Here is a 24,808-nt window from a genome sequence, read left to right as displayed (position 1 = left end):
ATTAACAGTCATATCATATCAACATTCAACAGCAGACTGCTATTTATCCACAAAATTCTATTCTTTCCTCCTATAGTAATAAAGTTGTAGCTGGGCCTGTGGTTGCCAATCCAAAGACTGCACTTGCCAGCAGCTTGATCTTTGTGACTTTGTTCCCACCAGTGGCACATAAGCCGGAGTGATGTGTGTCCCTTCCAAAAAAAAAAAAAGAGCCTCTCACTTTGTCTTCCTCCTGTGAGTTAGAACATGGGTTTGCCTAAAACCCAACTCTGACCACAGAGAGGAGGACATTGCCTTGGAGTGTAGCAAAGAAACAAGTTGCAAAAAACCTGGTTTTGAAAATGACTACATGGATCAGAGCAGGCCACCTACCTTCCAGGATGAGTACAGAAAAGAAGTTTCAGTTATTTTAGTCACTCTCATAGTGGGTCTCTTGTTACATCAGCTTAGGCTTTCCACCTAACTTATGCAAGATCTCATTTATCCTTTGAAACAATAGTCTCTTTCAGGTGGAGCAGATATTATTCCCATTTGGCAGATGAGCAAATTAAAGCCAAGGGAAGTCCAAGGTCACCTGTCAGTGCTATGCCACTGATTCCCAGAGGCTTAGTCTTTGGATGTAACAACTTTGTCACTTCTCATTCCTGAGGTTGTGAACAGAAGAATCATTCTGTTTTAGGTGTTGATGAAATTTGACAGGGTTGGATATTACATTTCAAATATAGAATCATGAGACTCGATTTTAAATTAAGCCACACACTGCAAGTAGTTTTCATAATTATTGCTATTATACATCTGTTACCACTGTAAAATTTCAAGGAGCACTGGAAGATGTAATTGCAACACAGAGTTCTGGAATCCAGGGCAGAAATGTTCAGCATTGGGGGTAATTTACACCCATAATGTAATTAAACAGGAGGCAATTTGCATTCAGATTTGCACATTACAGTATATTTTTTTTCTGATTATAAAAATTTTTTAAAAAGCAGCTCTGGCAAGCACAGAAGGTTTTTGAGTGTTCTGACAATTAATATTTTAGACAAATGGCATTGGGAAAAAGGACTTTCTAATCCTTTTCTGGAGGCTTAGCAGTGTGCCAAGAAAATAATAAGCTGTCTGTCAGATATTTTAATATGAAGCATGCTGTGATAAATAACTGTTTTCACCCCACATTATTTTTGCTCAAATGTATTTATAAGCTTTCTCTGATTCTCGCCTATTCATAGGATCTGCCTGTAAATAAAGATTTGAAAGGCATAAACCTAACTACTCAAAATGGATAAAAATCCAACTGCTACATTTAGCAAGGAAATTAGGATTTAGGGTTATTGAAAAATATTTCATTGATTATATGCAACACCTGTATTGTGGTGAAAAGAACAATGGATTTGTATGATGCTCTTTTCACTACACCACCTAAAAGACCTCAGTCAGGGATTCTGTTCTCTGTGTCTTGGTTTCCTGTTTAAAAAACAACAACAACAATAACAATAATATCTCACTTGGCTAATGTGAATATTAAGTAAGATGTTTACAGAAATATGACTAGTATACAATTGGAGCTTAATGAATGCTTCCCAAGTAGTTAAAGCCTAAATGTGGAGGAAAAGCTAATCTAAAGTAGCTACCATTTATTGAGCACTGCTCTAAGACAACTCTGTGAGAGCATGCTAGCATTATCCCCACCATAGTACAGATAAAGAAATTAGTTAATGGAAGGTATTGGTGGCTATGTCTAAATCCACACAGCTGGGAATTGGTGAAGGTAGGATTTGAACTCAGAGATCCAGATTCTCTAGGTTTTGTAGGTAGGTACCAGGCTATACTAATTCATCCCATAAAAAGACTTCCTTTCCTGTATCTAAATTGATGGAACTTCTGATTTGTGCTTTGCTGGATACATCATTGGTGGTCCTGAGATAAAAGATTTGATTTGTGGGGCGCCTGGCTGGCTCAGTTGGAAGAGCATGCAACGCTTCATCTCAGGGTCGTGAGTTTGAGCACATATTGGGTGTAGAGATTACTTAAATAAATGAAAACTTTAAGTTAAAAAATTTGATTTGTAAAGAAGATGTGATAAGGGCACCTGGGTGGCTCAGTCGTTAAGCATCTGCCTTCGGCTCAGGTCATGATCCCAGGGTCCTGGGATGGAGCCCCACATCGGGCTCCCTGCTCGGCAGGAAGCCTGCTCTCCCTCTCCCACTCCCCCTGCTTGTGTTCCTGCTCCTGCTATCTTTCTCTCTGTCAAATAAATAAATAAAATCTTTAAAAAAAGAAGATGTGATATATATATGTACATACATATATATATGTAGGTGTGTTATCTGTGCATATACACACGCAATGCAATATTACTCAGGCATAAAAAAAGGATGAAATCTTGCCATTTGCAACAACATGGATTGCACTAGAGAATATAATGCTAAGCAAAATAAGTCAGTGAGAGAAAGAAATACCATATGATTTCACTCACGTATGGAATTTAAGAAACAAAACAAAAGAGCAAAGAAAAAAAAGAGACAGAGGGACAAACCAAGAAACAGACTCTTAACCAGAGAGAACAAACTGTTGGCTACCAGAGGGAAAGGGGGAAGGGTGAATTAGGTGATGGGGATTAAGGAGGGCACTTGTGATAATCACTGGGTGTTGTGAAGAAGTATTGAATCACTGTATTGTACACCAGAAACTAATATAACACTCTATGTTAACTATACTGGAATTAAGCTAAAAACTTAATGAAAAAAAGATTTGATTTATATTAAAGGCTAAATGCATATTTGCAAAATTACACATCAACATATAGTTTCTAAAACTGGTAATAAGAAATGGAAATCAAAGTGAGAATAATCGGCTCTGTATGATTTATTATGTGTGTTACCCCAATCAGGCAACTTTCTCTTTCTGTCATGTCTGTATGCAAGGAAGTTTTGTGGGAGAGTGGGAAGCATGTCTTGTTAAACACATTCACATACTCAATCATTTGGGAAAATAATTTTTTCTGTTATCTTGACATTGAACTATTTGCCTGAAATCAAGCACCCAACAACATTCTGATCATCTTAGCTCTTTTTAGTGCCAAACCTGGTGAGCTAAAGCACATCAATTGACTTCCCTTTTACCCAAGGCAAAATCTTGTCTCTCTGACAAATCTTTAAACTCTTGATAGAAGGGAGGGTTATGTGATCTACTGGTCTTTAATCTTTCCTAGCACATGGGGAGCACTTACCCCATGTCCACTGGTCTACCAGGCATTACGGAGGTGATGTTAGTCATCATTATAATAATAGTAGTAATAATACCATTTATTGAGCACAGTCAAATAAATGATCATTTATTAAGAACTCTACATACACTATTTCACTTAATCTTCAAAACCACACTATGAAATAGCTAACAGTATTATCACTGCTTTACAAATGAAGAAACCTGACATGGCTATTGGTCTAATAGGTCTAATATCTGTCTTACAGGGCAAATAGAGTAAGGCCTTCCCTACTAGACAAAGAAGCTCAACCACCTGGAAGATCCTTCACTTAGTTACCTCACAGACACCCCAGATTCAGTGTGTACTGTATGGTCCAACTTCTCCTAAACCCTAAGCCTGGTTTTCCTCCCATACTTAATATCATGGGGACTGTGTTAGACTGAATAATTGCCCCTCGCCAAATATGTCCACAGCCTAGTCCCTGCACCTATGATTACATTATCTTACATGGCAAAAGAGACTTTGCTGATGTGGTTAACTTAAGGATCCTGTTATGGACTAAATTGTGTCCTCCTAAAATTCGTATGTCAAAGCTCTAACCCCAAGTACCTCAGAATATGACTGTATTTCAAGATAGGGCCTTTAAGTTGGTAATTAAGTTAAAATAAATGGGGTTGTTGGAGGGGCCCTAATCCAATCTGACTGGTGTCCTTGTAAGAAGAGAAGATTAGGACACAGAAAAAGAGACACCAGGCACGGGACATGTGCACACACAGAGAGAAGGACATATGAGGACACAAGGAGAAGGCAGCCATCTGCAAGCTGATGAGAGAGGCCTCAGAAGAAAACCAAACCTGCCAACACTTTGGTCTCCGACTTCCGGCCTCCAGAACTGTGAGAAAATAAGTTTCTGTTATTTAAGCCAGCCAGTCTGTGGTTTTTGTTATGGCAGCCCTAACAAACTAAAACAGACCCTAAAACAGGGGGGATATAATCACAAGGGTCTTATAAGAAGAAGGCAGAAGGGTCAAAGTGTGAGAAGAAGGAAATATGAGAGGGAGTGGAGGTCAGAGAGGAGAAAAGACACACCATTGCTGGCTTTGAAAATAGAGGAAGGAGCCATGTGCCAGGGAATGCAGGCAGCCTCTAGAAGCTGGGAAAGACAAGGAAATAGACTCTACTAGAGCTTCCAGAAGGAACACAACTGGGTCAGTCCCTTGATTTTAGCCCACTGAGACTGATTTTAAAGTTTTGACCTCCAGAACTGTAAGATAATAAACCTCTGTTACAGCAGCCATGGGGAACAAATACAGGGGAGGACATCACCATTCACCTGTTCCTCCAGATCCTGTCCTTTCTCTTGCAGGCCCTGCCTCTCTTTACCCACTTTTCTGAATTCACATCTTCCAACAGTGTCCTCTGGATTATTGCCATTGCCTCCAAAAGGTTTTCCCTGCCTCCAGTCCCTTTCATCCTCTGAACTAGTCTGCTTCCTTCTGCCAATATGATTTTTCTTTTAAAAAAAAAATTTATTTATTTATTTATTTGAGAGAGAGCGCACGCACACACACATAAGTGGGGGGTGGGGGGGGCAGGGGGAAGGGGCAGAGGGAGAGGGAGAAGCAGACTCCCCATCAAGCCGGGAGCCTGACATGGGGCTCCATCCCAGGACCCCCAGGATCATGACCTGAGCCCAAAGGAGACCCTTAACCAGCTAAGTCACCCAGGTGCCCCTCAATGTGATTTTTCTAAAGTTTTTCTTAAATGTCTTAACTGGCCTATGATCAGCTATAAGATAAATGCAAAGGTCCTGTCATGACATAGGAAGCCTCCCACGGTCTCTTCTCTGTATCCACGTCCAGCCTGGGCCACATGTCTCCTATCTAATCAACCTTGGTTGTCGGCCATCTTTCTATCCCAGGCTACATGTGCCCTTCTCTCCAGCCTAGACTGCGTGTCCTTTTCTCTCCAGCCCATGCTACATGATCCCATCTCTCTATCCTTGGCAACAGACACTCCTCTTCAGCCCGGAGCTACTTGGTTCCCCCTATTCTAGTCACTGGCATCTCTTTGAGCACCCTGTGCTTGCCCTCATGTTGATGCTTTTGGTTGCTTTTCTCCTTTCTTCACTTGGTCACCTCTTACTTATACTTCAAAACTTACCTCAGGTGTCACCTCCTCCAGAAAGCTCTCCCTGAAGCTCTTCCCGCCCTTATCACCAACTGGTTTAGTTTCTCATCCTCCATGCTCCCGTGACACTCTATTTCTCTCTAACATAGTAGAAATAGTGGCTCCATACTTCCCCCACAGTAAATACCTCTTTGCTTGCCTGAGTCCTCCATTAGACTTCATTCTTCCAAGCTGGAATTGTGCCTTTCGTATAATCTCCAGTGTCCAGTACAATGCCTGATATTGAAGAGACCAGTGTTTGTTGAAAGAAAGTTTTAGGAAAAGAGGTAGAACTTCATTTACTCATTCATACAACAGATATTCATTGGGCACTATCTGTAAAACAATGTGAGACACACATATATGTGTAAGACTTGATATCTGCCACTTAGAATTTTTAAATTTAGTCAGTGTTGAGATGTTATTGAAATGTCCAGCAGGTGGTAGCACCTAACTAGACCATAAACACTGAGCCTCAGCCTGAAAGGAAGAACTCATACCTGAAAAAAATGGAAAGGATTTGGAAAATTGGAGTCTTGCTAAAACCAGATCATGGGAGCACAAAGGAGACTGGCAAGCCAGAAGCAGAAAGCTCTCATTAATGTGATTTGGGATCTTCAATGAACACCTAATGGCTTCATCATGATGCAAATATGCTTCATGTTCAAGAAGGTACTCCAGTGTCACTCTCAGGAGTTTCCAAGGAGGCATCAAATTTCCAAAGCACATTGAATCTGGCCGAAGAAAAGGACCATGTAGGCTAACAGGGGGCAAGAGAAAACAGCAAATTGTATTAAATGACTCACAGTGGCTAAGGAAGAATTTTCATCATTAGGAATTCACTTCCTAATAATTTTATGTAATCCAAATCCAGAAGCAGACTGTTAATGACTAATACAGGATACATGCTATTTCTTTTCAAGGTCAACTTTTGTTCAAGAAAAATGAGACACAATTCTCTTCCTTGACCCTATCTGATAAAGCAGAAGCCAAGCAGATTTATACAAATGAAAATAGGGTGAGTCAGAGGACTTTATCCCATAAATAACGAAAATGGATTAAGGCTGACTTGTCTCTAGGCAACCTATATAAATACAGTCACATAACCCTGATTTTTGTATATAAAATAGATGATCAAGAGATTCACTTAAAATTATTCATGGCTATCTCTTCTCGTCTTAATAGATTTTAAAAGCTGCTTCCTCGCCAGCCATCCTGTTGTAAACCTTCCCTAATGAAGACTGTGGGCCAAGCGATTCCTTCTGCCAAGATTCAAGTACTCATTATTGGATCTCTTAAAGTAAATTTAAGTTAAAGAGTTTCATATTTACAAAAAATTGTGAATACAGAATGATTATTTTTTCTTTTTAATTTGAATGTATATAAATATATATTAGTGAGTGATAATGAAGATAAATTAATGTATAGTATGAATTAAAATCTCCTAGAAACTAATCTAAAAGTGCATGTAGAGATGAATGATAGATACCAGATAAATTAATAGATCAAATGACTAGGGATATTATCCACAGATCATGGACTAGAATGAATTAGATGTCCTTCAAATTACGTAGAAAATTAACTAAGAGGGAAAAAAATAACAAAGACAAGTAACTCAAAAACTTTCATTTTTAATATCTTTAATACAGTCACAAAGAAATAATGTTCATCTGATAAAATATGAAAATGTTTTATTTTTATATAAATAGGAAAAAAGTCCACAAAAGAATGTATAGTGTGTGTCCTAGATTTTTATAATATGATCTGACAGTTATATAATAGCTTTTAAATGATATCTTTAAGATGGACTGTGTGGCCTTCAAGGCTGTGTGACTTCGTGGTGAGGGTCATCTTCCCTCCAGAGTCTGATATTCCTGGATTCATATCTGAACTCCAGGATTGCCTAGCTGTGTGTCATACTTAGCCTCTCTGTGCCTGCATGCTCAATTGCTTTTTCTACAAAACAGAGATAATAATAGCATCACCTGGGGCACCTGGGTAGCTCAGTTGGTTGAGCATCCAACTCTTGGTTTCGGCTCAGGGTATGATCTCAGGGTCCTGGGATGGAGCCCCTTGTGGGGCTCTGTGCTCAGCGGGGAGTCTGCTTGGGATTCTCTCCCTCTCCCTCTGCCCCTCCCCCCACTCTCTCTCTCAAATGAATACATAAATCTTTAAAAAATAATAAATAATAGTATCACCTCAGAGGGTTGTTGTGATAGTTAATTGAGATAATCCAGTGAAGTCTTGGCACTGTGCTCAGCACCTAGTAAGCACTTAAAAATACCAATTATTGTTATTGAGACTACTACTATCTGCCTACTTTAAATTTTTTTTCATGCTGATGGAGCCTGGATTGGACGTACTAAGAACATTTTTTTTTTTTTAATGTTAGCACTTGTATCAAAAAATCTGAATTCTGGTCCTGACTCTACCACTTACCAGATATGTGGCTTTGGACAAATCTCTTAATGGATTTCACCAACTATAAAATGGGAAAAGTAATTCGTGTTCTACCCTATCTACCCCCCCCCCCGCCCCCACCCCACGCTCATTCCAGATGAGATAACAAAGTTTTGTTTTGTTTTGCTTCTTTTATGTAAAGCGTTATTCACATATAAAATCTGATGGTGGTGGTGATGATGATGGTTTTGGGATTCAGAGCACCATTAAGTGTAAAAGAATACAGTATTCAGGTCTGACTAGGCCAGATTACGGGGCACCACTTCTGACTGTCAAATCGCCGCCTTCAACTTCACGATGGCACTCCTCTCAATCAACAAGGAGAGAGAAAGGCAGACAGAAAGAAAGACAGAGACAGAAGTTAATACTCAGACCCAATTAGATATTCCTGATCCATTATCATTACTATTATATTATTGTTATTATTACGTTATCATTCTTGATCTACAAGGCCCGTAAAAGTGGTGTTGTTTTTTTTTAAGAGGAAATTAAAAATCAAATATTTGACTAGAAGCCAAGTTGCCTGGCATACAATATCACATTCCTTCTTCTAAGATAGCAAATTACATATTCAAACATATTTATTTTACAAAGCAGGGTCTGGAATTATATAAACAGAAAGATACCATTGATATTTAAATTACAGGGAAAAAAGCAGAAAATACTTAAATTGTTTCTTGGCACTTTGTAGATTTCTACACCTAAGTATTTGTTAACTTTAACCCAAAAAGGTGAGTTAAAGTATTCTAAAATACATGATGCTCTTGGCAATTGCAGTGAAAAGTGATAGATATGATAGTGTGGCCATTTTCTGAGGATTATGAAAGAACACTACTTTTGAGAATCACTGAGATTGTGAAGGAAGAACCAGTCCTGGGCCGATGAGACTTCATTCTTAGGTGAAGCATCTTTCTGACTTTGTTTTATATCCCTGGGTTCAGCTCTGCTCAGAAATTTGGTCCAAAGATAATAGATCATTGATCTTTTCTAGTTTTACAAAGCTCATTTTAATTAAGAGTTTCTAATAAAAGAATTATGTCTCTTGCTAAGGCCTTGGTAAGCTTGGGATAAAATATGCCATAAATATTACATGGCCGCACTGGTGCAAAGTTATGTGCAATGCAGGGTTTGAAAAATTCAAGTGCATGGCATCCGCTTTACAGGTAAAGCTAACGTGTCGAATTAAAAAAAAACTGGAAAATTAATACAGTAGTTTTATTTTGCATCTATTGAACTTTATTTTTAGAATCATTTTTAGCAAGAGTACCTTAAATACTTTTTAAAAATTCTAAATCCTCCTCCTCCTCTGGCTTCCACAGGACTGATTCTCGGTGGTGGGGGTGAAGGGATTACACAGCAAAAAACTCAGCAAGCTACCTTAAAGCCGAAGCTAAATCTTTCTCCCATAAAATATGAAATTTCTAGATATAGAATTTTGAAACTGATTAAGCTTATATTTGGAACAATATAAAGATGTAAAATGTTTTTAATTTTTTTAATACTTTAATTGACTCTCCATAAAAAACAGTCACTGACAGAAATAGAAGGAAATATTCAATGAATAACAATATTTGGCAAGGGAAGCAAACACCATTTCACGGTCTAATGTTAGAAAAAGGACACTGTGGTTCAATGGACTTGTTTTAATTAAAGACAACAGGGGTATGTATATCACAATTTTCCTGACAAGAAACAGCCTTTTTCCCCCGAGGATATTTTTATTTTGCTTTCGACATCTGAAATAAAAAAGATCAAAAGTCAAAGCTGCTTCTAAAGTTTGACATCCCAAAGCTCAAGTAGAAAGAATTATTACAGTTCTCATTTTCCTTATGTTCTCACTCCAGGGAACTCAGTCCCTACCTTTCTACACCAACAATGCCTTAAATAATTAGAAAAGGACAATTTTTAAACAATTATTCATCATGAGTTCTAGAATCAGATCCCAGGCGAAATGATCAAGTTCAAGACATCACAGGAGGTTGGAGGAAAGTACAGACTATTTTATTAATCTATGATAGATTCAGCCTACCAATCTGACAGTGGTATCTTCCATCCAGATCATCTTGCTTGCTGCTCCATTCCCACATCCCATCCTCCTTGCATTTTTGTGTATCAAAAAGTATTCTTTTAAATGTAAAGAAATATGGGAAGAAGGAAGAAATATTCAACTCCTCATTTTTCTAAACTTATTTTTTGATTCAGTGAATAAACCCTTCATGCAAAGGTTATTTCTCCCATTATCATTAGATAAGACCTCAGGATAGCTATCTCTTAACTACAAAGTTAATCTTTGCACTTTACCTACTGAAAGAACACATAGCATGCTCTGTATTTCCCTATGAAGTGATTCAAAACACACTGTAGCTTATGGTACAACAATCTAGAGACAATTTAATTAAAAATGTCTTACATCTAAATCATATCTGTAACTTCCCAATTTAGGATAAATTATAAAAGTATCATAGTCAAACTCAACAGTGTTGTAAATTCAGATAAATCCTCATGGTTTTTTTCCTCTTTCGTTAATATTTTCAGAAGATTCCGTAGCCTTAGTGTCATTAGGGCAAAAAATGCAAAACTTTACATTTCTTTCTATGGAAAATATGAGAGTGGTAAATGTTCTTTAAAAATATGAGACAAAGAAGGAAAAATGAATGTTACAGCTTTCTTTAAAAAGTTTCTATACTAAACTCACTGATGAGCATAACCTTCAAGTCACCTTCAGAAAGAGTGATTAAAATAAAAAGTCTAATATAAAATAAAACATCTCAGTCAATGTGAAATTGGACCAATCATTTTTTAAGCCATGGGAACTTTTTTTCTCTGAATGAGGTGACTGATATAATTCTCTGGGTTATCCTATTGTGACCAGACTGAACAATACTTCATGTGACACCGAAGTTACAATTATAAGCTATAGTCACTAACTGGATTTAGCCTGAGTAATTGGCCGGTATTTTGTTTGTATGCAATGCTTTCCTCCTTCTGTAACCAGTTGGAAGCTTAACAATTTCTGAGCTAGTTTAGATACAAGGCAAAACAGGCTAATTGTGAAGTTAGACATGTGTTTCCTTGTAAATGTCTCTCTGCAGAGTCATCTCATTTTTAAAACCCTGAAGAAAAGTAACACCAGCAGCCTGCCTATTAACTATTTGCTCTCACTGCAGAAAGTCCTTCCAGCGCAAATGCAACATAAAACCCCCAAGGGCTTTTTAAATTTTTTAATAAAAGCGGAGAGTAATAAGTAACTAAGGCATAATTATTGCATAATTAGCACTTGGCCTTATCTGATATCACCTTTCCAACCTGGAGATTGGCAGTACTTTACAGAAGGGCAGAAAATTTTCTTTCTCTTTTCCTTTATGTATCCATCAGAAACCAGAAAATCCCCCCTTTTTTCCAATATTCACAAGTCGATCCCCTCACTCTGTCATCTGCCTTTCCCAACAGCTTGAGACAGGGGCTCTCCTTGCCTGAAAGATAACCTGTCACTCAGCAAACTAGAACATCCCCACCCCCCCCCCCCGCAGCCTGCAATGCTGCAATTTCACATTAATGAGCTAAAAGTAATTCCCTAAATTAACCCCTATTTTAAAATACAAATGGACCAAGGGATCTCATGAAAATAAAAAATAAAAATAAACCTCTAGAAACTTACTGATTGACATGACCACGTCATTTAAAAAAAAACAAAAACAAAAACACAAGACCTAAAGAAAGCATGCTGTGAAAGGAAAATATTTAAGTCTGGGGTGTCTGCTTTTCACAAGCAGTGGTTCCTCTCAGCCGTACCAAGCTTTTCACATGCAATCACTTGTGCCCATGGCCCCAGCAAACTCAGTCATTTAGTCTTACACTGCTCTTCACTTTGTCTTGCAGGATTCTGAACTTTTTTACCCTGAATTACCCCAAAGCACTATGTAAAACAAAGGGGCATGTTACCAGTTAAGAGTGCACCAGACATCAGGAAGTCTAGGTAGACTCCTTGTTGAAATAAACATGTTAAAAGATATGATAAGTCTATTCCAAATCAGTCATTAATATCTAACTGAGGAAATATATTTTAAATGGAGGAAAAAAAATATCTGGTTTAATTCAAGGTTGTGGTGAATCTGTTTGGCAACTTTTAAATTAATTTTAAATTAATTCAGGTGCTTTTCAATCACTGCAGTTACATACAGGGAGTACTGAACAGAATGATGACAAAGCAATTGTTTGTGTTCAAACTTCTCACAAACTATATTCCCCTGGACTTTTCACCTCAGCAGATTTCAAATTCCCCTTTCCAAAGAATATTTGACCTTCAAATTTCAGTCCCTGTATCTCTTGATTTCTTGCATCTATCATATGTTAGAAACCTCAAACTGGGCTGCAATATTATTTCTGTTACCTGACTTTAATGAATTTTAGTTGTTTTCAAAATCTGCAATCGGTTCATTGTGCCAACTCTGCATTGCAGAGAAATCTTAGTGTTCGATTCCAGCTTGGCTCCTGCAAACAGAGTCACTACAAACAGGCTTTAATTGTATTTACTCGGGGAGAAGAGGGGGAAGGAAACCCCCGCTAACCTGACAGGCCCCGCTGGGTGACAAGCCCCCAGGGCAGCGGAGTCTCCGACTCTCCGGCCTGGGCGCTGTCCTTGGTGCTGCCGGCGCCATAACGAGCACAAGCGCCTTACCTTCTGCCCCTGCGGAAGCTGCGGTCGTCCCCCAAACGTTAAGCAGAATGTAGCGCCACATCCCACTTTTAATACAAATAACTACCCAGGCCCATCCTCTTTGTCCCCTTCCCGAAGCCTTCAGGCCCGACTGTTCTTCAAAGTCTTTTTGTTTTTTTCTTCTAGGCCCAACTCTGGGCTTGCGCTCATCCCGGGCTGCTTTAAAAGGAGGAATGGGGGAAGGGGAGGGAGGCGAGGGGAAATGAGGATGGGGGAGGGGAGGAAAGTAGGGGGAGGGGAGGAAGGAGTAGGGGAGAAGGAAAGGACGGGAAGAAAAAGGCCCAGGAGGAAGGGGCTGAGAGAGAGGGGCGGAGTGAGTGGGACCAAAGAAGGCTAAACGTGAGAGAGGGAAGAGATGCCCAAAAGAAGGGAAAGAGATTCAGCACAGAGGATGGGTAAAGAAAAAAGTAATGGAGAAAGGGCAAAAGAAAAGAAAGCCGTGGGTATAAGAAAAGAACAAGGTGGCCAGCAGGTCGGGAGAAAAGCTGCCCGAATGGCAGAAGAGTGACTAGACAAAGAAAGGGCGTTGCGTGAATACTCGTACCGAGGGTTTAAAACGCAATCCAAAGGCGAAGAGAAATGGAGAGAGGGGGCTTGAGGGGCGACAAGTGGCCTGGGACCAAGAGGAGAGTTGGGGGAGGGGCCGGGACCGGGCAGCAAAGTCCGGGGTCCGATGCGGCGTGGGCCCACGTGGAGCCGGCGCTGAATCACTGCTAAGCCGTCTTTACCCCCCTCATCTCCCCCGGCCCGGTGCCCGCAGTCCCCGCCTCCTCGGCCGCCGCCTCCACGGGGCGGGGCCCTGGCCCGGGACCAGCCGCCGCGGCTATAAATGGGCTGCGGCGAGACCAGCAGAACGCTGTGACAGCCACACGCCCCGAGGCCTCCAAGATGAGCTACACGTTGGACTCGCTGGGCAACCCGTCCGCCTACCGGCGGGTCACCGACACCCGCTCGAGCTTCAGCCGCGTCAGTGGCTCCCCGTCCAGCGGCTTCCGCTCGCAGTCGTGGTCCCGCGGCTCGCCCAGCACCGTGTCCTCCTCCTACAAGCGCAGCGCGCTTGGCCCGCGCCTCACCTACAGCTCGGCCATGCTCAGCTCTGCCGAGAGCAGCCTCGATTTCAGCCAGTCCTCGTCGCTGCTCAACGGGGGCTCCGGGCCGGGCGGCGACTACAAGCTGTCCCGCTCCAACGAGAAGGAGCAGCTGCAGGGGCTGAACGACCGCTTCGCGGGATACATCGAGAAGGTGCACTACCTGGAACAGCAAAACAAGGAGATCGAGGCGGAGATCCAGGCGCTGCGGCAGAAGCAGGCCTCGCACGCCCAGCTGGGCGACGCGTACGACCAGGAGATCCGCGAGCTGCGCGCCACCCTCGAGCTGGTGAATCACGAGAAAGCTCAGGTGCAGCTGGACTCGGATCACCTGGAGGAAGACATCCACCGGCTCAAGGAGCGCTTCGAGGAGGAGGCACGGCTGCGCGACGACACCGAGGCGGCCATCCGCGCGCTGCGCAAAGACATCGAGGAGGCGTCGCTGGTCAAGGTGGAGCTGGACAAGAAAGTGCAGTCGCTGCAGGATGAGGTGGCCTTCCTGCGGAGCAATCACGAGGAGGAGGTGGCTGACCTGTTGGCCCAGATCCAGGCGTCGCACATCACGGTGGAGCGCAAAGACTACCTGAAGACAGACATCTCGTCGGCGCTGAAGGAGATCCGCTCCCAGCTCGAATGCCACTCCGACCAGAACATGCACCAGGCGGAAGAGTGGTTTAAGTGCCGCTACGCCAAGCTCACGGAGGCGGCCGAGCAAAACAAGGAGGCCATCCGCTCCGCCAAGGAAGAGATCGCCGAGTACCGGCGCCAGCTGCAGTCCAAGAGCATCGAGCTCGAGTCAGTGCGCGGCACCAAGGAGTCCCTGGAGCGGCAGCTCAGCGACATCGAGGAGCGCCATAACCACGACCTCAGCAGCTACCAGGTAGGAACCGCGACTGCGCGGCCAGCCTGCGCCAGCGCCAGCGCCGCGCGCCCCCGACACTCAGGCACGCGACCCGGCGCGCTCTCAGGCATGCGACCCGGCGCACTCTCCGCCGCGCTCCCTGGCGGCCGCTGGCCAGTGCGCGCGCGCGACGCCGAACTAGTTAGATGCGCAAAGCGTCCTCGCCCCTCTCCATCCTTCTCCACTCCTCCCCCACCCACCGTCTCCAGCTCCTAAGAGCCCTGACTTTTTACAAAACGTGCTTTTTTCCTGGGGAGGTCTAGTTTTAAAGTAGGAGGTACACGTTCGAGTAGTTGACAAAGCAGCAAGTTTAGAATAGCTTGTGCAGAAACTCATATATCCTCAACTTTTCCGGCCGTAATCAGAAGAACTCTTAAAATTGGCTTCAGCCCAAAAGGCTCAGATGAGAAGGGCCAGGTCGGCCGAGGGGTTTTCCCAAACACGTTTGTTTCCTGCTGAGACGAGTTCTAGATGCACTGGTCTCAATGCGTGGTGTGCCCAAGAAATCTCATATTGTCTAATAGATCCTGTTTATTTATTTGATAATTCCCTTGTTTTTTCTGTTTTTGTTTTTGCGTTTTAAGGGGCTGGAAGCTACAGGGCTTACAGAACTGGAGGGAAGTGGGGGGAGGAGGTAGAAGTTGCTGTTGGAAGGATGAGTCTCTGGCTGTGTCTATTTCAGGACACCATCCAGCAGTTGGAAAATGAGCTCCGGGGCACAAAGTGGGAAATGGCTCGTCATTTGCGAGAATACCAGGACCTCCTCAATGTCAAGATGGCTCTGGATATTGAGATCGCTGCGTACAGGTACCATGCTCACTACCGACCAGGCGGACCCGGCGGAAACACTTACCGCACTGCGGAGGCTGTTTTGGCAGGAACCCCATCACTTAAGTTAAAGCAAGCAGGTGGCAGGGATCTTAAATCAGTCCGTGGCTTTCTTTCTTAATTAAAAAATATATATATATTCTAAAGAATTGTAAATGTGGTTTTACCACTCTACACAGCTTTAAAAGAGTAAACATTAGTTAAAATAAGTATTTAAAATAAAATGTTTTGAGGGATAGCGCTGATTGATTTCAGTGCTTATGCTTAAACTTTTTTATTTTAGTGAAAAATGTTTTCCAACTGTTTGAAACAAAAACGGAATTTTAGTTTTTAATATTTCATTTAGTGGTTTCAGCTTTTCGACTTTATAATGTCAAGGACAAATTCCAGGACATTCAATTTCTGTTTCTCTGTTACAGCTTACTATTGCCATCATCTGGCTGAGAACGGCTATAGACTGATAGGATGGATATATACACATATATTAGATAGAATAGAGAGAAAATATGTATATTCTATTTTATTTAGATTTATATCTGCAGACCTAGATACACAGAGAGAAAAGAAAAAAAGATTATAAGTCTGCTAACTGATGTCACCTTACTGTTGACTAAGTTCATAGGAGAAAATCCTTGACTAAACACTTTCTCTACTACCAAAAGGTCATCATCATTACATTACAGGAATAAATTGCATTCACAGCTATCTCTCTTTTCAGGAAAGCCGAATAATTATATATTAAATAGACACTTTATGATTAAAATTGCAGACCAATTTATAACTTGATATATCCCAAATTCTGATATACGCTAAACGGTTTTCTAGATTTGTTGAACGTTATATTTGCTAAAAGAAATTTAGTGTACATCCTGAAAGTCTAAATGCTTAAGAAAGTCATTAATGTTTTTTTGGCCGTGAGGGAGCCTTTCAGCATATTCATGGTGCAGCAGTTAGACAGCCGCAGAGCTGAGATTTGGTGGCTGGGTGTGTTAGTGGACTATTGGGTGTGGTCAGTTACTGCAGCAGGTGATTAGCTGGCGGTCCATGCGAATCTCTGGATATGACACAGTAGACCAGTGAAATGATAGCAGGTATCACACTGGCTTGACAGAATCTTTTATTTATGTGATTCTATTTGTTGAAAGGTACCTGCTGCAATTACCCATAACGTAATGAAACTCAGAAGGCCACTGAGATTTTAATTATGTCGTGTCTTTTTGATCCGATCCTTAGAAAACTGCTGGAGGGTGAAGAGACCAGATTTAGCACATTTGCAGGAAGCATCACTGGGCCGCTGTATACACACCGACCGCCCTCAGTCACAATATCCAGTAAGATTCAGAAAACCAAGGTAGAGGCTCCTAAGCTAAAGGTCCAACACAAATTTGTCGAGGAGATCATAGAGGAAACCAAAGTGGAAGATGAGAAATCAGAAATGGAAGATGCCCTGACAGCCATTGCAGAGGAACTGGCAGTGTCCATGAAAGAAGAGAAGGAAGAAGAGGCAGAAGGAAAGGAAGAGGAACCAGCTGAAGAGGAAGTCGTAGCTACCAAAAAGTCTCCAGTGAAAGCAGCTGCACCTGAACTTAAAGAGGAGGAAGAAGGAGAAAAGGAGGAAGAGGAAGGCCAAGAGGAAGAAGAGGAGGAAGAGGAGGGTGCCAAATCAGACCAAGCCGAAGAAGGAGGATCCGAGAAGGAAGGTTCTAGTGAAAAAGAGGAAGGTGAACAGGAAGAGGAAGGGGAAACAGAGGCCGAAGGTGAAGAAGAGGAAGCTGAAGCTAAGGATGAAAAGAAAACTGAAGAAAAGCGGGAAGAGGTGGCTCCCAAGGAGGAGCCGGTGGCAGAAGCCAAGGCGGAAAAGCCGGAGAAAGCCAAGTCTCCCCTGCCAAAATCACCAGTGGAAGAGGTAAAACCAAAAGCAGAAGCTGGAGCTGAGAAAGCTGAGCAGAAAAAGGAAGAAGAGAAAGTGAAGGAAGAAAAGAAAGAAGAAGTAAAGGAATCTCCCAAGGAAGAGAAGGTGGAGAAAAAGGAGGAGAAGCCAAAAGACGTGCCCGAGAAGAAGAAGGCGGAGTCCCCGGTAAAGGAGGAAGTGGCGGAGGAGGTGAGCACCGTCACCAAATCTGTAAAGGTGAGCTTGGAAAAGGATGCCAAAGAGGAGAAGCCACAGCCTCAGGAGAAGGAGAAGGAGAAGGCGGAAGAGGAGGGGGGAAGTGAGGAGGAAGGAGGTGATCAGGGTTCCAAGGAATCCAGGAAGGAAGACATAGCAGTAAATGGGGAGGTGGAAGGAAAGGAGGAAGAGCAGGAAACTAAGGAGAAAGGCAGTGGGGGAGAAGAGGAGAAAGGGGTTGTCACCAATGGGCTAGACCTGAGCCCAGCAGATGAAAAGAAGGGGGGAGACAGAAGTGAGGAAAAAGTGGTGGTGACCAAAAAGATAGAAAAAATCACCAGTGAGGGGGGCGATGGTGCTACCAAATACATCACTAAATCTGTAACCGTCACTCAAAAGGTCGAAGAGCATGAAGAGACCTTTGAGGAGAAGCTAGTGTCTACCAAAAAGGTAGAGAAGGTCACTTCACACGCCATAGTAAAGGAAGTCACCCAGAGTGACTAATATTTGAGTCCATTGCAAAAGGTTAAGCCATATGACAATTTTAATATGCATGTGATTGACAGCTTCAAAACAGAACGGGTTCTCCCATGGGGGCTCCAGACATTGTATTTTACTTTGTGCAATATGAGGGAACTGCATGCAAGCTCAGGGTGCTCCCTCCTCAGTCTTTGGGTGATTCAAATGCATGATAATGTATGTACCTGGGGAATTGGCCAATTTCCTAAGCTGTTGGAAGGGGGGTACTCGGGGGGGGGGGGCGATGTCTTGAGATGTATTATGCAAAGAACCAACTGAGCCAAAAATAATAAATGAAATACAGAACTCTCTTAGCCTTAAGAAAGCTATATATGAATAATTATGTTTACCTCACTGGTGCATTTAAAAAGGACTTTTGTTCATGGGAGAACCTCGTTGACATGCACAGTTTGCAACCTTTCGTTGATTGATGTTAAATGTCACAGCAGTACTTGCTCAATAAAGGTCATATTGGAAACATAGTCGATTGCATGGTGTCATGTCATTTCAAAGTGAAATCTCCACTACCTGACCCTTTCTTTTCCTACAGTAGATTATTTGGTGTGGGGGCAGTTATAAGTGACCTGCATTTCTTATCATTATTTCCCTGAGGGGGATCACTGAGAAAACATAATCGCCAAAAACATCTTCAGGTGTTATAATCTTTATTTAGCCCAATATCCACCTCAACATTTTAAATGTATATTTTTGAAATAAAAATTCAAGCATCAGATAAAAAAGCAAGATTCGTGGGATAAAAGTCTTCAATTTCCAAATGTTTTGACCCCAAACCAAAACTCAGAACCTGAAAGTGAGAGGGACAACTCTGGAGTCATAACGTGTTTCTTGGAGTTGAGACGCAAAGGAAATCACGGCATTTATAACAATGTGTCCAGAAAAAGCAGGACTGAAATCATTAACAGTCCTAACAAGAAATATCAAACACAAACATACACACACACACACACACACACTCCTTTTCTGCAGCACTGATTCTTGATTTGGTTGACAGAGATTTATACTTTTGGTGTTTTATTAATTGGGGAAAAATAATGTCAAAAATAAAATACTTCACTCAGAAAAAGAAAAATGGTTTTCTCTCATATAGGCAAAGAAGTGTTTTTAGATTTGGAAAAAAAAAAAAAAGGCCTGATCTTGCACAAGGAAATAATACCACTCCCTTTTCAATATGTATCTGTTCTAGACCTTTAGGACCATTACTAACTTATTAATTAATATATTGTTTGTTTCAAGTCCATATTTTTCTTATTAATCAGATCATCCCAATAATATAATCCTCGATGCTCTTTTTAATGGCTTTTCAAGATACCCCAATTTTAATTCCTAAGTGCACCCAGGAAGCTCATTGCTAATATCAATATTTGCAATGATGTTTCCCAATCATTAGCCATTTGTCAATCCTCACAATTTTTGCTATATCTGCATATCATTTGCACGGTGTATTTACATTTTCCTTTAAAAACTCATGTTTAATGTTAAAACACTAATTTTTCTGAAGTAATAATATCCATGCCATCCACGGTAAAAGAATTTTTAAATATAATCAGCAAAAACTTACGCTAGCTACATAGAATTGAAAAGTTTAAAAGAGCATATTGGAAAAATTCAGGACAACTCCTAGGTTGGAAGGATGAGCAGGTGTTGGGAAGACCAGCTAAGACAGCCCTGGGACTGGAGGTAGTAGGAATCATCATGTAGTCACAGGGCTGACTAAACTCAAAACTTGTATCACTCCATTGGAATGTTAGAAACACAGCATACATTTGTCCCATGCCTTGGCCAGCAACACAAGAAGCACCTTGATTAACAGTCCCACCAAGACTGGCACCCATGATGCAGCAGCATTTCCCCAGGGAAGAGTCTCTGAGCTCTTATGAAGTGGGAATAGAGGGGCACCTGGGTGGCTCAGTCGGTTGAGCGGGGTCCTGGGATCCAGCCCTACATCAGGCTCCCTGCTCAGCAGAGAGTCTGCTTCTCCCTCTCCCACCGCCCCTCCCCCCCACTAGTGCTCACTCTCTCCTCTCTCTCTCTCTCAAATAAGTTAATAAAATCTTTTTAAAAAAAATTAAGTGGAGGAGCATCTGGGTGGCTCAGTCGTTAAGAATCTGCCTTCCGCTCAGGCATGATCCCAGTGTCCTGGGATTGAGCCCCACATCGGGCTCCCTGCTCCGTGGGAGGCCTGCTTCTCCCTCTCCCACTGCCCCTGCTTGTGTTCCTGCTCTCGCTATCTCTCTTTCTGTCAAATAAATAAAATCTTTTTTAAAAATGAAGTGGGAATAGACTGGATCTATATGATGTGTTGTTGAATTTTTTAAATACCTACTAAACAGGGTGCCTGGGTGGCTCAGTCAGTTAAGCATCTACCTTCTGCTCGGGTCATGATCTCGGGCTTCTGAGATCAAGTCCATGTCAACCTCCCTGCCCAGCGGGGAACCTGCTTCTCCCTCTGCCTCTTCCCCCCAACCCCTGCTCTCTCTCTCCCTCTCTTTCTCAAATAAATAAAATCTCTTTAAAAATAAATAAATATGGGTGCCTAGGTGGCTCTGTCGGTTGGGATCCCCGGGTCCTGGGATCAAGTCCCTCATCGGGCTCCCTGCTCATCTGAAGCCTGCTTTTTCCTCTGCCTCTGCCCCTCCCCCCTGCTCCGCGTGCAGGCGCGTGCCAGCGCGCGCGCACGCGCGCATGTGCTCTCTCCCTCATGCTTTCTCTCAAATAAATAAATAAAATCTTTAAAATAAAAGGCTAGAAAGAAAGAGAGAAAGAAAGAAAGGAAAAGAAAGAAAGAAGAAAAGAAAGAAAGGAAGAGAAAGAGAGAAAGAAAGAAAGGAAGAAAGAAAAGACAAGACTAAATATATAGCCGTTAGTATAAAAATATTCATTTGTCTATACCTAAAATCATTTCATTACCAACACTGGCCCCTGAGGCACAGCTTAGAAACCCCTTTTTGTAGCATGTACTGTTTTCAAATGACAGGACCAATCAGAAGCCCTCCCCAAGGCCAGCTCTAGAGGCTTGTCCCTTCAACTCCAACTTTGTTTTCAGCCCTCCCATTTTCTTTCCTAAGAATAAAAGAATTTTAATAATGCTTCCACATATTCCAGAGCACTGTTCTGTCCTCTTAAAAAATAATAGAATATATCATGGGACACCTGGGTGGCTCAGTCGTTAAGTGTCTGCCTTTGGCTCAGGTCATGATCCCAGGGTCCTGGGATCGAGCCCAGCGTCAGGCTCCTTGCTCAGCGGGAGCCTGCTTCTCCCTCTGCCTACCTCTCTCTCTCTCTCTCTCTCTCTGACAAATAAATAAATAAAATCTTTAAAAAATAATAATAATAGAATATATCTTTGATAAGCCATGCCAACATGTCTAAAGGTATCAGATTGCTTGGTTGTATCATTAATTCAACAAATATTTATCATGAGCTAGGGCCTGGGAATACAATGATCTTCTCTCCTGGAATTCACTAATTCTATTGGCAATGCCAATTATTATACTACTATTTAAAGAAAAAGCAATGTGAAATTATGTTTTCAAATATGTTCAGTGACAGGGAGAGACTACATTTAAAACTCAGCGTAAACCTCCAAGTATTTATGAAGTTAGAATGCTTTTTCCCTAACTATCATCAGTCCAAGGCTACAATGACATTAAGCCATTGATAAATAGAATTTCTTCTTTTCAGTAGATTGCCTTAGAGATACTTCTTCATTTTAAATGTTGTAAGAAGTACCAAAACTAATTAGTTCTCAATTTTCAAATCGGAAATTGAGGCACAGAAAAAAAAAATGTTAACTTTCTCTGGGTCACACAGCTAGTATGTAATAGAGCTGGGATTTCATCCAGATACTCTGGCTCCAGAGCATCTATGCTTAACCCCTTGCAGTACACTACCCCTCAAATCCATCCACTGTGGCCATCGCAATTTATAAGGTGATTCTGGGGTGGTCTCTTCTTTCTCTTCAGACTGAAAGAAAGAAAACAGATCTATGCCATGAGTCTTTCATTTAATATGCCTACAGATCTCTTTACATTAAGAAAAAAAAAAAAAAAAGATGTGATATCGCTTCTTTGTGTCACTGTTTGCATCATGAGAAGAATAAAACCTCCAGACACAAATTAAGCGGTGATTCCTTCTACCACAACAGCTTGCAGTGTACAAAAATGTGGCAAACACTTTTCTTATGACAACTTTAATGTTCAATGGAAAAGGAAAGTGTTATTTCTAGCACACTGTCTTCTATTGCCAGTCAGTGCAGAGACAGTATTAAAACATTGGGATATTCATTCCCACAACAAATAGGTTGGTTGTTCCAGTTTGGAGCAAGTTACTTTTTCCTGTTGGTTTATGTAATTTTCCCAAAGGAAAACAGGATCTATTTTTCAGTGAATTATTTTATTGGCTTTGCCCAAAATTTGTCCACTTCCAGAGCTCCTCTAGCCTTAGAAGAATAAAGAAAGCTTTGGCAAAAACGATGGATTGGAGTTCACGTCCCAGGTCTGTAGGTAGTTAAATTGTGTGTCTTGAGTCCATTGTATTTTATCCCTCTAAGCTTCTGCTATAGACTGGATGTTTGTGTCCTGCAGATTTGTACATGAAGTCCTAATATCCAATATGATGGTATTGGAGTTGGGCATTTTGGGAGGTGCTTATGTTCTGAGGATGGGGCCCTCATGAATGAGATTAGTGCCCTGATAAAAGAAAACTCAAGGAGCTCCCTTCTCCCCCCACCACATGAGGACATTGAGAAGAGAGTCATCTTCCAACCAAGAAGCAGGTTCTCACCAGACACTGAATCATGATGCCTTGATCTTGGACTTCCCAGCCTCCAGAACTGTGAAAAATAAATTTCTGTTGTTCATAAGCCACCTGGTCTAGCATTTTGTTATAGCAGCCAGAACAGACTAAGGCAGCTTCCACTTATTTATCTGTAAAATAGGGGCACTAACATACTCTTCAAAGGGCTGCTGAGGTAATCAAATCAGATGATACCTGTGGAAGTATTTTGCACTGTAAAAGATACATAGTAGCTGATCAAAATCGTTGCTGAATATATTGAATTTTAAGTTGGATCAAAGCTATAAGTACAGAATTTATGTAATGTCATCATAAGAAATTGACTGGAACATTAATTTCCTTATATATGATTTCAATGCAGATTGCAATTACAACAAGTTTACCAGAATAAGTATACAATATAAACATACATGTATGCATAAGCACATATATTTCTTCATCAGTGTACAATGATACACTGTAATATATTCATTATCCATATAGAAAAAATAAGTGGAAAATAATAGCATTTTTCACTACAATAAACCTTTCACTACAATAAACCATAGAAGCTGCTTAGATACCAAATAATCCACCTACATAATCATGGGGTTTAAAAGTTTCTTGATGCAAATTATTTAAAACAGTATTGAGAATTAGAGGGCGCCTGGGTGGCTCAGTCGTTAAGCGTCTGCCTTCGGCTCAGGTCATGATCCCAGGGTCCTGGGATCGAGTCCCACATCGGGCTCCCTGCTCGGCGGGAAGCCTGCTTCTCCCTCTCCCACTCCCCCTGCTTGCGTTCCTGCTCTCGCTATCTCTCTCTCTGTCAAATAAATAAATAAAATCTTTAAAAAAAAAAAAATATTGAGAATTAGAGAAATAATTTTGGGCTAAGCCTATGAAGACAACTTTAAATCCCCAAATCCATATTGATTGTGCTCCACATCATAATGCGAGGCTCTCAGAGTTCTCTTCTACTTCTTATTTGAGGTATTTTGAAAAATGATTACATTATATCTTTAATAGGTTATTAGTTTTAGGTAATACTCCTTAAGTCTAATTAGCATTCTTAATTTAGAAGAAACCATAGTTGAAAAAAATTAGCAGTTGTCTAGATCAAAAGCCTTTCTTTATAATATTTAAGGGGAGGGTAATCATTCCAAAGACCTAAATAGGATGTTAGACCACTTACATAGGCCCACCCCCATGCCTCTGGTCTTGCTTTGGAAGTATGGGGAGATGGGAGAGGAAGAGGGTTAAGAGAAAGGAATCAAGGGCCTAAGAACTTGAGTGACAATATTGTTTTCAGAAGACAGACACAGGAGATTCCCGATTCTGAATCAAAATCATAGGATCACAAGTTGGAGGCCAACTGCAAATATCATAGGCTCTATCTTGGGGTTTTCTCACATTCATAAAAGAGTAGGCCATGATGATGCCATGAAAAAGAGATGTCAGTGAAATTAACCTCCTTGTCTAATTGGAGCCCAGTGCAGGGCTTGAACTCAAGACCCTGACTGAGATCAAGACCTGAGCTGAGATTGAGAGTTGGATGCTCAACCAACTAAGCCACCCATGTGCCTCTTGGTTCTCATCTCTTAAGGGAATTTTGGTGAAAAGGGTAAAATTACCTGTTCACATTAGGGCTTCTGAATACCCTTAATTTTAACAGTTTATAATCTCCTCCAGAAAACCACAGATTGGTTGAAAACACAAAGTAATATAGCACAAACACAGAGTAACATGGTAATATGCTCTTGGACTTGGGAAACCTGGAACTCACCATAAGTCACAGTATCTCCACACCTCCCATTTTAACTTGAAAACCTCAAGGATAGTTTAAATCTTGAGATAATGTTTTTAAACCTTTCTCAATTTAGATGTCAAAAATTTATTCATAGCCAGAAAGAATATTTCAGCTAAAGAGAACTTGAAATAGCATGTGCTAATATTTAGAAGGATAAAAAGCTTAAAGTTATTAATTTATATCCACTTAAATATGTAATATGTGAATACCTGG

The 24,808-nt window shown here is 41.4% G+C and overlaps 1 protein-coding gene across 1 annotated transcript; it reads left to right on the top strand.

Moving 5' to 3' along the window:
* Positions 1-12,780: 12,780 nt before the first annotated feature.
* NEFM (neurofilament medium chain) lies at positions 12,781-18,476 on the top strand. The gene is made up of 3 exons (XM_036115482.2): positions 12,781-14,519; positions 15,223-15,347; positions 16,602-18,476. Exons 1-3 carry the CDS (start codon positions 13,440-13,442, stop codon positions 17,977-17,979), a joined length of 2,583 nt encoding a protein of 860 aa, XP_035971375.1. The 5' UTR covers positions 12,781-13,439; the 3' UTR covers positions 17,980-18,476.
* Positions 18,477-24,808: the final 6,332 nt, after the last annotated feature.

The sequence above is a fragment of the Halichoerus grypus genome, chromosome 3 (assembly GCF_964656455.1).
Source record: "Halichoerus grypus chromosome 3, mHalGry1.hap1.1, whole genome shotgun sequence".
Taxonomy (NCBI): Eukaryota; Metazoa; Chordata; class Mammalia; order Carnivora; family Phocidae; genus Halichoerus; species Halichoerus grypus.
The sequence above is the reverse complement of the archived record's forward strand: the minus strand, read 5'-3'. Positions and strand labels throughout refer to the sequence as shown.

Bases quoted from the DNA above. Each gene is read 5' to 3' on its own strand.
- NEFM (XM_036115482.2), top strand. From the start codon at position 13,440: ATGAGCTACACGTTGGACTCGCTGGGCAACCCGTCCGCCTACCGGCGG. The intron at 14,520-15,222 runs GTAGGAACCGCG...TGTCTATTTCAG, and splicing joins ACGACCTCAGCAGCTACCAG to GACACCATCCAGCAGTTGGA. The intron at 15,348-16,601 runs GTACCATGCTCA...TCCGATCCTTAG, and splicing joins ATTGAGATCGCTGCGTACAG to AAAACTGCTGGAGGGTGAAG.